The 12,409-nt window shown below is 52.5% G+C and overlaps 1 protein-coding gene across 1 annotated transcript; it reads left to right on the forward strand.

Annotated features, from left to right (window-relative positions):
- Nucleotides 1-458: 458 nt before the first annotated feature.
- On the forward strand, nt 459-11,832 carry GTF3C4 (general transcription factor IIIC subunit 4; the record flags this gene model as incomplete). The annotated part of the gene is made up of 5 exons (XM_081103296.1): nt 459-806; nt 5,061-6,884; nt 8,375-8,505; nt 10,381-10,469; nt 11,768-11,832. The coding sequence occupies 5 exons, from the start codon at nt 459-461 to the stop codon at nt 11,830-11,832; spliced, it is 2,457 nt and encodes an 818-aa protein (XP_080959422.1).
- Between the last annotated feature and the right edge of the window lie 577 nt (nt 11,833-12,409).

A 12,409-nucleotide genomic window follows, 5' to 3' on the forward strand; every position in this document is an offset into this window, starting at 1 on the left:
CCAGAGTCCATGCTTGTGAAGTTCTTTGTATTCCTCTGCGGAATGAGGCCGCGCGCCATCTAACCAACATTTCCTTCGTTTGCCCTCGGGTGACTCTTTCCTCAGCAGTTGAGTGGCCCCAGGGAAGTCACTAAAAAAGGTCTGAGGCTTGATCACCCCGAGTGGGGCTCGCTAGGCTCCCTGCCCGCAGCCGACCCGTGAGCCAAGTGCAGGCGCTTGGGGCCCGCCTGTAGAGGTGGCACTTTTTTTTAGACAGGCAGCGCCTTGGCCACCCGGCCAGGCTGGGTCGCCTAGCAACGGCGGGGTCCTTCCTGGCTCGGCGGCGCTTTGGGCCTGAGGGGAGAAAAATCGCCGCGGAGGGCGCTGGGGAACCACCGGCGGCGGGCGCGGGAGGCGGCAATCGGCCGGCGACGCGGGATTGGCGCGCCCGGGGATCCGGCCGCCGCATCTAACGGGAGATGAACACGGCCGACAAGAAGCGGGTGCGGCCCGCGGCCGACGGGCCTGCGCCGCCCGAGGAGGAGGAGGAGGGCGAGGCGGGCGGGAGGGAGCCGGCGACCGACGCGACCCCCGGGCCCAGCGACGCGTTCCGCCTCCTGGCGACTCGGCGGGAGCCGGCCGTGAAGCTGCAGCACGCCGTGAGCGGCCTGGAGCCGCTGGCCTGGTCCGAAGACCACCGCGTGTCCGTGTCCACGGCGCGCAGCATCGCCGTCCTGGAGCTCATCTGCGACGTGCACAACCCGGGCCAGGACCTGGTTATCCACCGCACCTCCGTGCCCGCGCCTCTCAGCAGCTGCCTCCTCAAGGTACGCCAGCCCGGCCCTCCCGCGGCCCCGCCTCCGGTCCCCGGGGACTCCCCTCTGCACCCCGCGCTCGGGGCGGAGCGGCTGGGGTCGCCGTAGCTGACGACACACACACAGCCTTGCAGCGCCGTGCGCCCCGCGTGCAGGGTCACGCGCCCCTCCCGGCACGCGCAGCCCCTCGGGGCCCTCGGAGCCCGGTCCCCCGCGCCCGGCGGGCTGCGGCGCCGGAGGAGCTCGGCGCGGTGCGTCCTGAGACTCCACCCCCCGGTGACCCGCCCCCGGCCCCGCCGCGGCTCCCATTGTCCGGGGCTCACGCCCCGAGGCCCCCGGCTGGCTTTGTTCGCCGACATGTGCCTTCCTCTCCCCCTTTCTTTGCTTTTGGAGAAGAGAAGTTGGTCCTTTCCGTGGTCTTACTTATTGCAGCGACTCTGTTATGAGTGGGTCTCACCCTGGGCAGGTGGGCAGGTGCTGGATTGGAGCGCTCGCCCTGGTGTGTGTTTAACAGCGAAAACCCCTCGGGGAGTGGGATGGTCTTTGTGTAGTTAGTGCTTCCAGCTTCATAGAAACGAAGTTTGCCTCCAGAACTTGGGGGTTCCTAAGTCTTTCTCTAGTAGTGTTCTTTTCAGGGTTTTGTTTTTTCCCCCCTAAGGTTCTTTTTCGTGGTTTAGAAGCCCAGTGTAAACACTTTCGCTGTTTCCTGGAAAGATCTGTATGGGTATATGTGATCTATCAAAGTGTGAATCCACTCCTTGGACAGACGCTCGGATGCCACTCTGTCAGCGGGGTGTTGACTTAGGTCCTGAAAATGAAGCAGTCCTGCCCCGGGAGCTTGCGCTCTTAGCGAGTCCTGAAAAAATGTAGGGTTCTAGCAGGTGGTGATAGGCGCGGTAAAGTTACGCAACTATAGGGTGTCCCCCCCGACATTATATATGCCTTAACAGCTGGCCGCTCAATTGATGCTTCACTTTTTTAGCATAATTCATTCAAGTTTTAAGCGGACAACTTGGTGTTGAATTAGGTCATTGGTAAACTTGTATGACTAAGCCCTCTAAGCTCTTCTTGGAGAAGATATGAACAAATTGGTCCAAATGTAAACAGATCAGGTGGGCAGGGGCTGGCGGTGCAGTGAAGTTGAGAAACGCCGGAGGAGGGAGGCAGGAGAAAGGAACTTGCCGTCTTTAAGGATGTTCCTATGTACTTCCGGAATGACCTTCTGGGATGACCTTAGGAAACGACCAGTGGGTAGGAGGCAGGGCTGCTGTGAGGGCCGAGCCCCTTGCACGAATTTTGTGCACCGGGCCTCTAGTAGTATGTAATTAAATGGTTGGCGGGGGATCAGCCTCTGCGAGCTGGACTCTGAAGTGGTACGTTTCTTGGGCATCTGAGTATTTATTTTAATTAACTATTTTTGCGATGTGCAGTAGGCTCTTTCAAACTAACATTAAAAATTGCTGCAAAAAACAGTAAGGGATTTCCCTGCTGGTCCAGATTCATGCTGCTCTCCATCCTACCAACAGCTCTTTCTACATGAGTAGGACGAAGGATTCCGTGAGCTTCCTGTATTTTATCCTGTGCTGCTGCTTTGGGTTACAAATTCTATAAGTTTACTTTTAGTTCTATGGTAGCTTTTATTTATAGTAATTTACCTATTCTAACATAATATTATAGGATTTGGTGAACAGTTTCATATCTACCCTTCATTTGGTGGACAACATTACCCTACATTTTACAATACTCTTATTAGGTCTCATTAACATTTACTTACCCCTAAGAGAATTTAATAGTCATCATCATAGCTAACATTTATTGAGCACTTACTAATATATGCTTTACATATATATTGACTTATGTGACTGTCCTGACTCTGTGAGACATGCAGTATTATCCTCTGTAACTGAGGAACTTAGGGCCAGAGGCCTACCCAGTGTGTGCAGGGGCTCGGAGCTGTTACTTGACAGCCAGGATTCATTGTGTCATCGTTTGCATTGTATCTACCCTAGGAAGTGCTGGGCTTTTATTAGCGTTATTTTATAACCAGCTAGAAAGCTGCACCCATCATTGGAACTTCCGGTTTATACTATGCCTCCAGCATGCCCGTAAGTGTATCCAGAAGATTACCTAAGTGCCTTTTTAGAATCAAGATGTGCTGCCTGAGACACTATTCCAGGGCATTTTTTTAGGATGACCCCCTCCTCCGTCCATACACACACACAGGCTGTTTTTAAAAGTTCGATAGTAAGTCTCTACTTGCCCCTGTAACTCTTCAGGGGGAATGACTACAGTCACAGAACTAACTCCTCAAGGGACAAGTTAGGGGAGTTTGCGTGTAACACACTTTAGGAAAAGTGGGTCTAATAATTCATTTGTTGGACAACTTTATATCTGCCTCTCATTTTAGAGCTTACTTATGTTATCTAGCGGTTTCAGCAGAAGAGAGAATAACCTTGCGTTTTTCCAGTTATCTTATGCTGGTTTCTGATGGTCACTGCCATCCACGTAAGCCAGTCATTTGTTAAAACATTGAGGCATTTTACTCCCTATCAGGCTTAGTGGTCTGTGGCTTCTGTTACCTGTTCACCTTTTGGGGGACGTTCTGAAACTCTTTCTTGCTCGTCTTCTCACACATTCACAGTTGTCCGAACTTTATCTCCCAAGTTCTGTCTGTGCCCTGGAGTGTAATTCCTCTGGTTTAGGGACTTAAACTCATTTAAAGTGACTTTCATTATGCCTGTACATGTCTTAGCTTGAGTTCTTCTTGAATCACGTTTTTCTATCCTGCCCAGTTTGAAAATCAGCATCTCTGTAAAAGGAGAGGGACACCAGAAAGGAATGGCACGATTCTGCTTGCTTCTCTGTTAGCCATTCTCTAACGCAGTGCGTCGTCAGGTCCTTTCTCCTTGCTTCTGACATAACAGAAACCATATTTTATTGGACCTCTGCTTGCCCCCTCTCTTCCCCCTCCCCGCTTTAGGCTTCTTGGCTATTTCCTTATGGCTCTGGACCACATTCTTTTGGTCATTTATCTTCCCCCACCGTTTTGTTTGTTATTTTTATTGATTTCAGAGAAAGGAATGGAGAGGGAGAGAGAGATAGAAACATCAATGATGAGAGAGAATCATTGATTGGCTGCCTCCTACACGCCCCCTACTAGGGACGGAGCCTACAACCCAGGCATGTGCCCTGCCTGAGAATCTAATCTTGACTCTGGTTCGTGGGTCGATGCTCAACCACTGAACCACACCAGCTGGGGCTCTTCCCCCACCTTTAATGTCCCTTTACAATCTTTTTAAAGAGATCATCATCATAAAGTTAGGTACTGCTGATGTACATTACGAACTTGGAAGAGGAAGAGGATGTTTGCATTTATATTGCAAAGATATTGTAAGAATCCAAATATCTATCTGTATCAAAGATGTATATTTTCATGCATTTTAACACTTTTATTGTTTTGTGACTAGTTTAGCTAAATGCTCTGTTGACTCTTAAGAATCAGCCCGGCTGGTGTGGCTCGGGTTGAGCATCAACCTATGAACCAGGAGGTCATGGTTCCATTTCCGGTCAGGGCACATGCCCGGGTTGCAGCCTGGACCGGCTGCCAAGGATTCTCTCTCATCATTGCTATTTCTACCTCTCTCTTCCTCTCCCTTCCTCTATGAAATCAGTAAAACTATGAAAAAAAAATAATTAAGTACATCTCTCTCATCCTCATTGCTTATGTCCATCCTAAGAAGGTGGAAGCCAGGCTATGAATAATGGCAACATTTATTCTGATCCTTTTTAAGAAATCACCATTTTGTGAATATATGCTTATTTAGCTTTATGCTTGTATTTGATCTTTTAAATGCATGGCATACTAAAATTAACAAAACTGATAGAAAAATTTTGTGTATATATATATATATATACATATATATATATATAGTATGTAAAATTTTGTACATATTCAGTTATTGTAGCCTCAGTAATGTAAACATATTTCTAGAGTGAAATATTTATCTGATAGTTTTTTTTTTAAACATATTTTATTGATTTTTTACAGAGAGGAAGGGAGAGAGATAGGGAGTTAGAAACATCGATGAGAGAGAAACATCGATCAGCTGCCTCCTGCACATCTCCTACTGGGGATGTGCCCGCAACCCAGGTACATGCCCCTGACCGGAATCGAACCTGGGACCTTCCACTCCCCAGGCCGACGCTCTATCCACTGAGCCAAACCGGTTTTGGCTATCTGATAGTTTTTATCTCTCTTATTTCCAGGTTGGCTCAAAAGCAGAAGTTGCTCAGTGTAAACAGAAATTTGCCAGCTCTCCAGACCCCGCCATCAGCCAGACCTTCATGTTGGACAGGGCGTTCAACCCTGAGGGGAAGGCTTTGCCCCCACTGAGAGGGTTCAAGTACACCACCTGGTCCCCCATGGGCTGCGATGCTAATGGCAGGTGCCTCTTGGCAGCTCTGACCCTGGACAATCGCCTGACCATCCAGGCTAACCTCAACAGGCTGCAGTGGGTCCAGCTGGTCGACCTGACTGAGATTTACGGAGACCGTCTCTTTGAGACCAGCTACAGGTTCTCTAAAACCGAGGCCCCCGGAGGGAACCTGGCGGACTTTGCTGAGTTCCAGAGGAGACACAGCATGCAGACGCCGGTGCGGATGGAGTGGTCGGGCATCTGCACCACGCAGCAGGTCACGCACAACAACGAGTGCCGGGACGTGGGCAGCGTGCTCCTGGCCGTCCTCTTTGAAAACGGCAACATCGCCGTGTGGCAGTTCCAGCTGCCTTTCGTGGGGAAGGAGTCCATCTCTTCCTGCAACACAATTGAGTCGGGAATCAGCTCTCCAAGTGTCTTGTTTTGGTGGGAATATGAGCACAATAATCGGAAAATGAGTGGCCTTATTGTGGGGAGTGCCTTCGGACCCGTAAAGATCCTCCCTGTCAATCTCAAAGCCATTAAAGGCTATTTCACGCTAAGGCAGCCCATTGTCCTGTGGAAAGAAATGGACCAGTTGCCCGTGCACAGCATCAAGTGTGTCCCGCTCTATCACCCCTACCAGAAGTGTAACTGCAGCTTGGTGGTGGCTGCCAGAGGACCCTATGTGTTCTGGTGTCTCCTGCTGATCTCCAAGGCAGGTCTGAATGTCCACAACTCCCACGTCACGGGCCTTCACTCAATGCCCATCGTTTCCATGACGGCAGACAAGCAGAACGGGACAGTGTACACTTGCTCCAGCGACGGCAAGGTGAGGCAGCTGATTCCCATCTTCACCGATGTTGCCTTGAAGTTTGAACACCAGCTGATTAAGCTGTCAGAGGTGTTTGGCTCCGTGAGGACACACGGGATAGCGGTGAGCCCCTGCGGTGCGTATCTGGCCATCATTACAACCGAGGGCATGGCCAATGGCCTCCATCCCGTTAACAAGAACTACCAGGTCCAGTTTGTTGCTCTCAAAACTTTTGAAGAGGCGGCTGCTCAGCTCTTGGAATCTCCGGTTCAGAACCTCTTTAAGCAGGTAGACTTACTGGACCTCGTGCGCTGGAAGATTCTGAGAGATAAATACATCCCTCCGTTTTTACAAGAAGCTTTAGAAAAAAAGATCGAAAGCAGCGGGGCCACCTACTTTTGGCGTTTCAAGCTTTTCCTCCTGAGGATTTTGTATCAGTCGATGCAGAAAACCCCTTCCGAAGCCTTGTGGCAGCCCACCAAGGAGGACTCGAAAGTCTTGCTAGTCGACTCCCCTGGGATGGGCCCTATGGAGGACGAGCAAGAAGAAGGCACGTCCTCCAGACAGGCGAGTAAGCAAGGCCTTCAGGAGAAGAGCAAAGAGGGGGACCCGGACGACCCCGCCGATGACTCCCTCACGCAGGCGGGAGATGTCGGAGGCCATGAGCCGATGGAGGAGAAACTGCTGGAAATCCAGGGGAAGATCGAAGCTGTGGAAATGCACTTGAGCAGGGAGCACATGAAGCGGGTCTTGGGAGAAGTGTACCTGCACACCTGGATCACGGAGAACACCAGCGTCCCCACCAGGGGGCTCTGCGACTTCCTCATGTCTGACGAGGAGTATGACGACCGGACAGCGCGGGTAGGTGTTGGTCGGCAAGAATGCGAGACTGAAAAGCCTGCTGTCCTTGGGGCCTGACTGAGTTTCTAAAGCTCGGTCTGTGCTTGGAGGTGGTTGAGCGGCCGGGGTGCTGGCGGGACTAGGAGACGAAGGTTGGTGCAGAGGACATGGTCCTGTCACAGAAGTTCTGTTCTTCCTCTCAGTGGCTGAGCGATGTGCGGGTTTGCAAGACGAGCTTTCCAGGCTGAGGGCGCACTCCGCGCTGTTCCCCCGCCATCCCCAGCTTCTTTTCTCATGTTCTGTCCCCTTTGGGAGGAGTGTCCCCCCTGAGAAGGCATGGGGTAAAGCAGCAAGCAGTTGGGTGTGCACGTGCAAGGCCCTTGGGAGCCAATAGCAGCAGCCCTTCCTGGTGTAAAATCTGAGCGCGTCCCCCGGGGAGAGAGCAGGCTTTGTCATGGTCAGGGTGCTCGGCCAGCCTAGAAAAGGGAGGGTGCTTGTCCCTGCTGTAAGGCCCATAATTAGAACTTTGAAGGCAAAAAAAAAAAAAAAAAAGCCAAAAGTTAACGGGCTTTACATCTGTAAACTATGTACAGGGTAAGTAGGTGAGACCCCCTTCAGACGCCAGTAAACGTTGTGGGGAACGGCAGGTGGAGAGGGGCCGTCTGCGGCTTACAGCGCTAGTGTAAATGGGTTAAAAACGTCACAGGACATTAACTGCTAGTGAGACAAGATGTTTCTGAAGGGCCGGGGTTCCCATCCCAGTGAGACAGCCACGAAGGTTTTTCCAACAAAAGAATGAAGTCGGTCAGTGTTCTTGAGACTTTCATTGTTGAAGTAGTGTAACCACAAGACCAAAGCAGAGAAGGGGAGGCTGAAGTTGGGACGAGGTCTCCCACCGGCCTGTCGACCTCCCCCCTCCTCCACTCCCACTGTGGGTCCCGCCCCCCCCCCCCCCCCCCCGCCTCTCCGCACGTCCGTGGGTCTCACACTGCAGGCGACTGGAGCGGATCCCTCAGGGGTCGTGGGCCATCAGAAGGGGAAATTATTTTTTTTTAATCCTGGTTATCTTTTCCTTTTTGTAAGCCTTTCTTGAAGAATAGACATTTGTACAAGTCTACCAAGTTAGTATTTCACATAATACTTATCTTACAGAAATTAATGCTTTTCCTTCTTAAAATTAGAATATTGTAAGTAATAGCTAAATACTTTGTCTTCTAACAGAACTCCGAAGTCCTTGTTTCAGAAGCAACGAAAACAAGGCAAGTAACAGATTGTGGTCTTCAGAACAGTTTTTCCTTCAGTGGTCACAGTCCACCCCGTTGTCAGAGGTCCCTGAAAGAGCAGATTTCGCTCAGCCAGGTGACACAGTTGAAAGCCTAGGCTTGTCACTCCCGGGCAGTGTGATGGAAAGGAAATCCTGTCGGGTGCAAAGCTGCATCGTTGTTCATTTCATCTGTGCCCGGCAGCCCTGCCCTCTCCGCTAAACATCGCCGACTGCTTTGTCTCCCCAGGTGCTGATTGGCCACATCTCAAAGAAGATGAACAAGCAGACCTTCCCTGAGCACTGCAGTCTGTGTAAAGAGATCTTGCCTTTCACAGATCGCAAGCAGGCGGTCTGCTCCAACGGCCACATTTGGCTCCGGTAAGCCAGGCCCTGCTCTCGCTTCCGGTTCCCTTTCATGTAGGCAGAGCGCTGCAAGGGGCTCCTCCCCAGCGTAGCTGCCCCTGAGGCTGGAGAAGCTGCTGCTGTCAGCCCTGGCACAGGGGTGCTTCCTCAGGCTGGCCGAAGCCAGGCACCTGCAGCGGCGAGGTGTGCTGCCTGGCACACACAGGAGTTTCTTTATGTGGGGAGTGCTGTTTTCCATCGAAGTAGCATTACATTTTTAAAATGGTTATTACTGAAGTAACACCTGTTAAAGTTAGTGGAATATAAAAGCACTGATGTGCTTTTTTTGCTTAACTTTATAATAAAAGGTAGAAGTCCTCCTCCTTCTCTGCCCTTAGTCTCGCTCCAAACTCAGCATGTCCTCGTTTAGTGGACACAGTGGGCAACTCCCCCCCTCCTCCTCCTCCTCTCCCTCCTTCCTCCTCTTCTCCCTCCCCTCCTCTCCTTCCTCCTCCTCCTCTTCCTCTCCTCCTCTCCTTCCTCCTCCTCCTCTTCCTCTCCTCCTCTCCTTCCTCCTCCTCCTCTTCCTCTCCTCCTCTCCTTCCTCCTCCTCCTCTTCCTCTCCTCCTCTCCTTCCTCCTCCTCCTCTTCCTCTTCCTCCCCCTCCTCCTTCCTCTCCTTCCTCCTTCTCCTCCTCCCCCTCCTTCTTCTTCCTCTTCCTCCTCTCTTTCCTCCTCCACCTGAAGCACTTCCATCACTGGCTTCCTGGACACAGCACTCCCTGCTATTCTCCCTGCCTCTGACCCTTCTTAGCTGTCTGCTTCACGTCCTTGATGTCCATGTAGCAGCAGTCAGTTCATGACAGATGAATAGCCGACATCTCGAGCACCAACGGTGTGGCAGGCGCTCTGCTGAGCGGTGCGCGTGTCCTAGTCACTATTCTCACAGACACTGTGCATGGGGACACAGCAGTGATTTCATTTCTACAGATGAGGCAACTGGCCCCTGGGGAAGGCAGATCATTTGCTCTGTCACACAGGTGGCGGGTGGCAGAGCTGGAGCCTGGTGTTGCGGCTGCAGAGCTCACAGGAGTAGCTGCCATGCGCCATAGCCTCTCAGCTGGGCTCTCTAACAGCAGGTGCCCTCGTGTTTGCTGATTGCAGTTAGTGCCAGATCGCCTCCGCCTCATTTCTCCACGGGAGGGTGCTGGCTCTCCCCAGGTGTGAGCTGCTTCCTGTGCGCCCCAGTCTCCTCAGAGCGAGCCTCCTTGGAATCTCTTCCTCCCTCCTCTTCCTCTTTGAACTTTTCTGCTCCGTGGCTGCTCAGCTTAAAAACTCTTGTCTTTTGGGAAAACCTCCGTGCAAATCCAAATGCACTCCTTCCCATCTCCTTGTGTTCCCCGCCCTGCCTGGCCTGGTCCTGGGAGAGGTGCGTGAACAGCATCGGATGGACGTGAGCCTGGGCACATAGGTTCTCGCCCTTTCTTTTTCACACCATTCATTTTGTGTTCTCCCTCCTTCAGGTTTCCCCGCTGTGCTGTCAAGTTCTTAAACACAGTGCTGGTCCCCAATCTTAACAGCCACTAACAAGAGTAATGGTCAGTGTGCTAGGTGGTCGGTTGTCAGCATGCCACCCAGCCCCAGCACAATCAGGGAGGGACGGATGTCTCCCAGTGCTGAGCACGCGGTGACCGTCTGCATTAGCGACTGTCTGTCGCTGGGGCACTGCGCCTCCCTGGGTGTGGGCGCGGGCCCAGCAGCTGCAGAGGGAAGCGAGGTGGCCATGAATCTGTGGACAGTGTCTGCCCTTTCCTTGGTTAGTGTGGCTTTTCGTGTGACTGGTGCGTTACGCTCAGCACTGCCGCTTTCCAGCGTGGGCAGAACTGACGATAGATACCCTGCCTTCTTTCAGGTGCTTTTTAACCTACCAGTCCTGCCAGAGCCTGATCTACAGAAGGTGTTTGCTCCACGATAGCATTGCCCGCCACCCGGCTCCGGAAGGTGAGTGAGCCGCTCGCAGCTGCGGGGGGTGGGGGGGGGGGGGAAGGGATGTCGGCCGGGTCAGGCGCACACTGCCCCTCAGTGTCACCATGAAGCCACAGCTAGTTCAAACCCCTGCTGCAGTTCAGCGTGTAAGCTGGCCGTCCGCTCCTGTGTTACTCGTTCAGAACCTGCCCGCACTTCTCTTACCGGACAGGTCTAGATTACACTTGAATGAGAACTGTGAATGACGATGCCTGCGAGGACAGCATTGCTGGGCAGCTCCGGGTGTGCGCGTGGAGTCCTGCTTCTAGCAGCCGTGACGGGGCTGTAGTCCTCGATGGCCAGTGGCAAAGCCCACGTTTCTGAGATAACTAATCTGAGATGAGATTAGCGAGATGGACAGGAATTAGTGATGCAGACAGCCCGATAAATGTCACAGTTATGCCCTGATGTTCACTAACATCACACTAACCACATGCACTAGCTAGACACAATTATGTCCATGTTCTGGGCGAACCTGTGGGCTCAGTGAAGTAAAGCAGAAGACATTTCGCATAAAACCACACCCTTAGGCTTGGCTTCTTACCTGGCAGCTTATGTCCTCTTTATTATAGAAAATACCATCAGCCTAGCCAGTGTTGCTCAGTGGATAGAGCGTCAGCCTGTGGACTGAAGGGGCCCGGGGTTTGATTCCAGTCAAGCGTACATGCCAGGGTTGCGGGCTTGATCCCCAGTAGGGGGCATGCAGGAGGCAGCCAATCAATGATTCTCATCATTGATGTTTCTCTCACTCTTCCTCTCTGAAATCAATACAAATTATATATATATATGAATGAAAATGCCATCATATACAAAAGTAGAGAAAAGAGTTTAATAAATCCTTATGTGCCCATCATTCAACTGCAAAAATTGCCCACTCACGGCCTTTTATGTTTCATCCGTGGTTCCCCATCCTCTTCCCTCCTCTTACTGGATTATTTTGAAACAGATTTGGGGGATGTATAAACAGTCACTGAAAGCTACTATACCATTTAGGCAGAAAGTCAGGAAAAGATTGAAACAAGTTTTAAAAGCAAACGCCTTGCGGGTGACGGGGCGCTGAGCCACATCGGCTTTGGGCAGGAGAAGCCACGGGTAGGAGAGAGCGGAGCTCGGCCGGGAGCTCCGCGGGGCCACAGGTTAGCCCAGCCTCGCTTAGAATGCTGGGTGGGCGCTCTGTCCAGGGGCACAGAATGCGCCCGGACACGGCAGCTCGCTCACAGTCATCCCCCGGGCCCCTTCCCGAAGCCCACGCTCAACACCTGTCTTCCTCGCAGACCCCGACTGGATCAAGAGGCTGCTGCAAAGCCCCTGCCCCTTCTGCGACTCTCCTGTCTTCTGACCGGCAGCGGTGGAGTGGACTGTGATCTGCGGGATAGTCCGGCCGGAGAGGGGGCGCTGGACCTGGCCAGCGCGGGGAGGGGCGCTCCTCGTGGCTGGAAAGGGGCCGAGTGGTTCCGAGCGCACCCTCCGTCTCCGCGGCGAGAGGCGTCTGTAAGTGACGGGGCGCCGAGCCCAGCATTGAGGTGAACGTCAGCCCCACTCCGTGCCCAGCGAGGAGCACTTGCTTTTAAAGCGTCTTCACTGAAGCAGTTTGAACAAACACCCTGTCATTTCTAGGAACAGATTTCTAGAGACTGGAGAAGGGCCTCTGGGCTCCGTGAGGACTTAATCCTGGCCTGGGTCTAGAACAGCCTTGTGGCTCCAGAGAGCGGAGGTGGCCGGCACATGGTGGTCAGTGTCCAGCAGATGCTCACAGTGTCCGAGCGTGGGGCCTGCTCTGTCCCCAACAAACAGCCGTGGAACCGGATCCGCTGGTTCTTGTCTGAAAACATTTTCCTAAACTGTATTTTTAAGAGGTTGAAGCCAAGACTAAAATTGGGTTTCGTGTGTCCAAAGGCCAAGTGACTCTTGTAAAG

This window comes from Myotis nattereri, assembly GCF_964212035.1.
Source record: "Myotis nattereri genome assembly, chromosome: 12".
Classification (NCBI taxonomy): domain Eukaryota; kingdom Metazoa; phylum Chordata; class Mammalia; order Chiroptera; family Vespertilionidae; genus Myotis; species Myotis nattereri.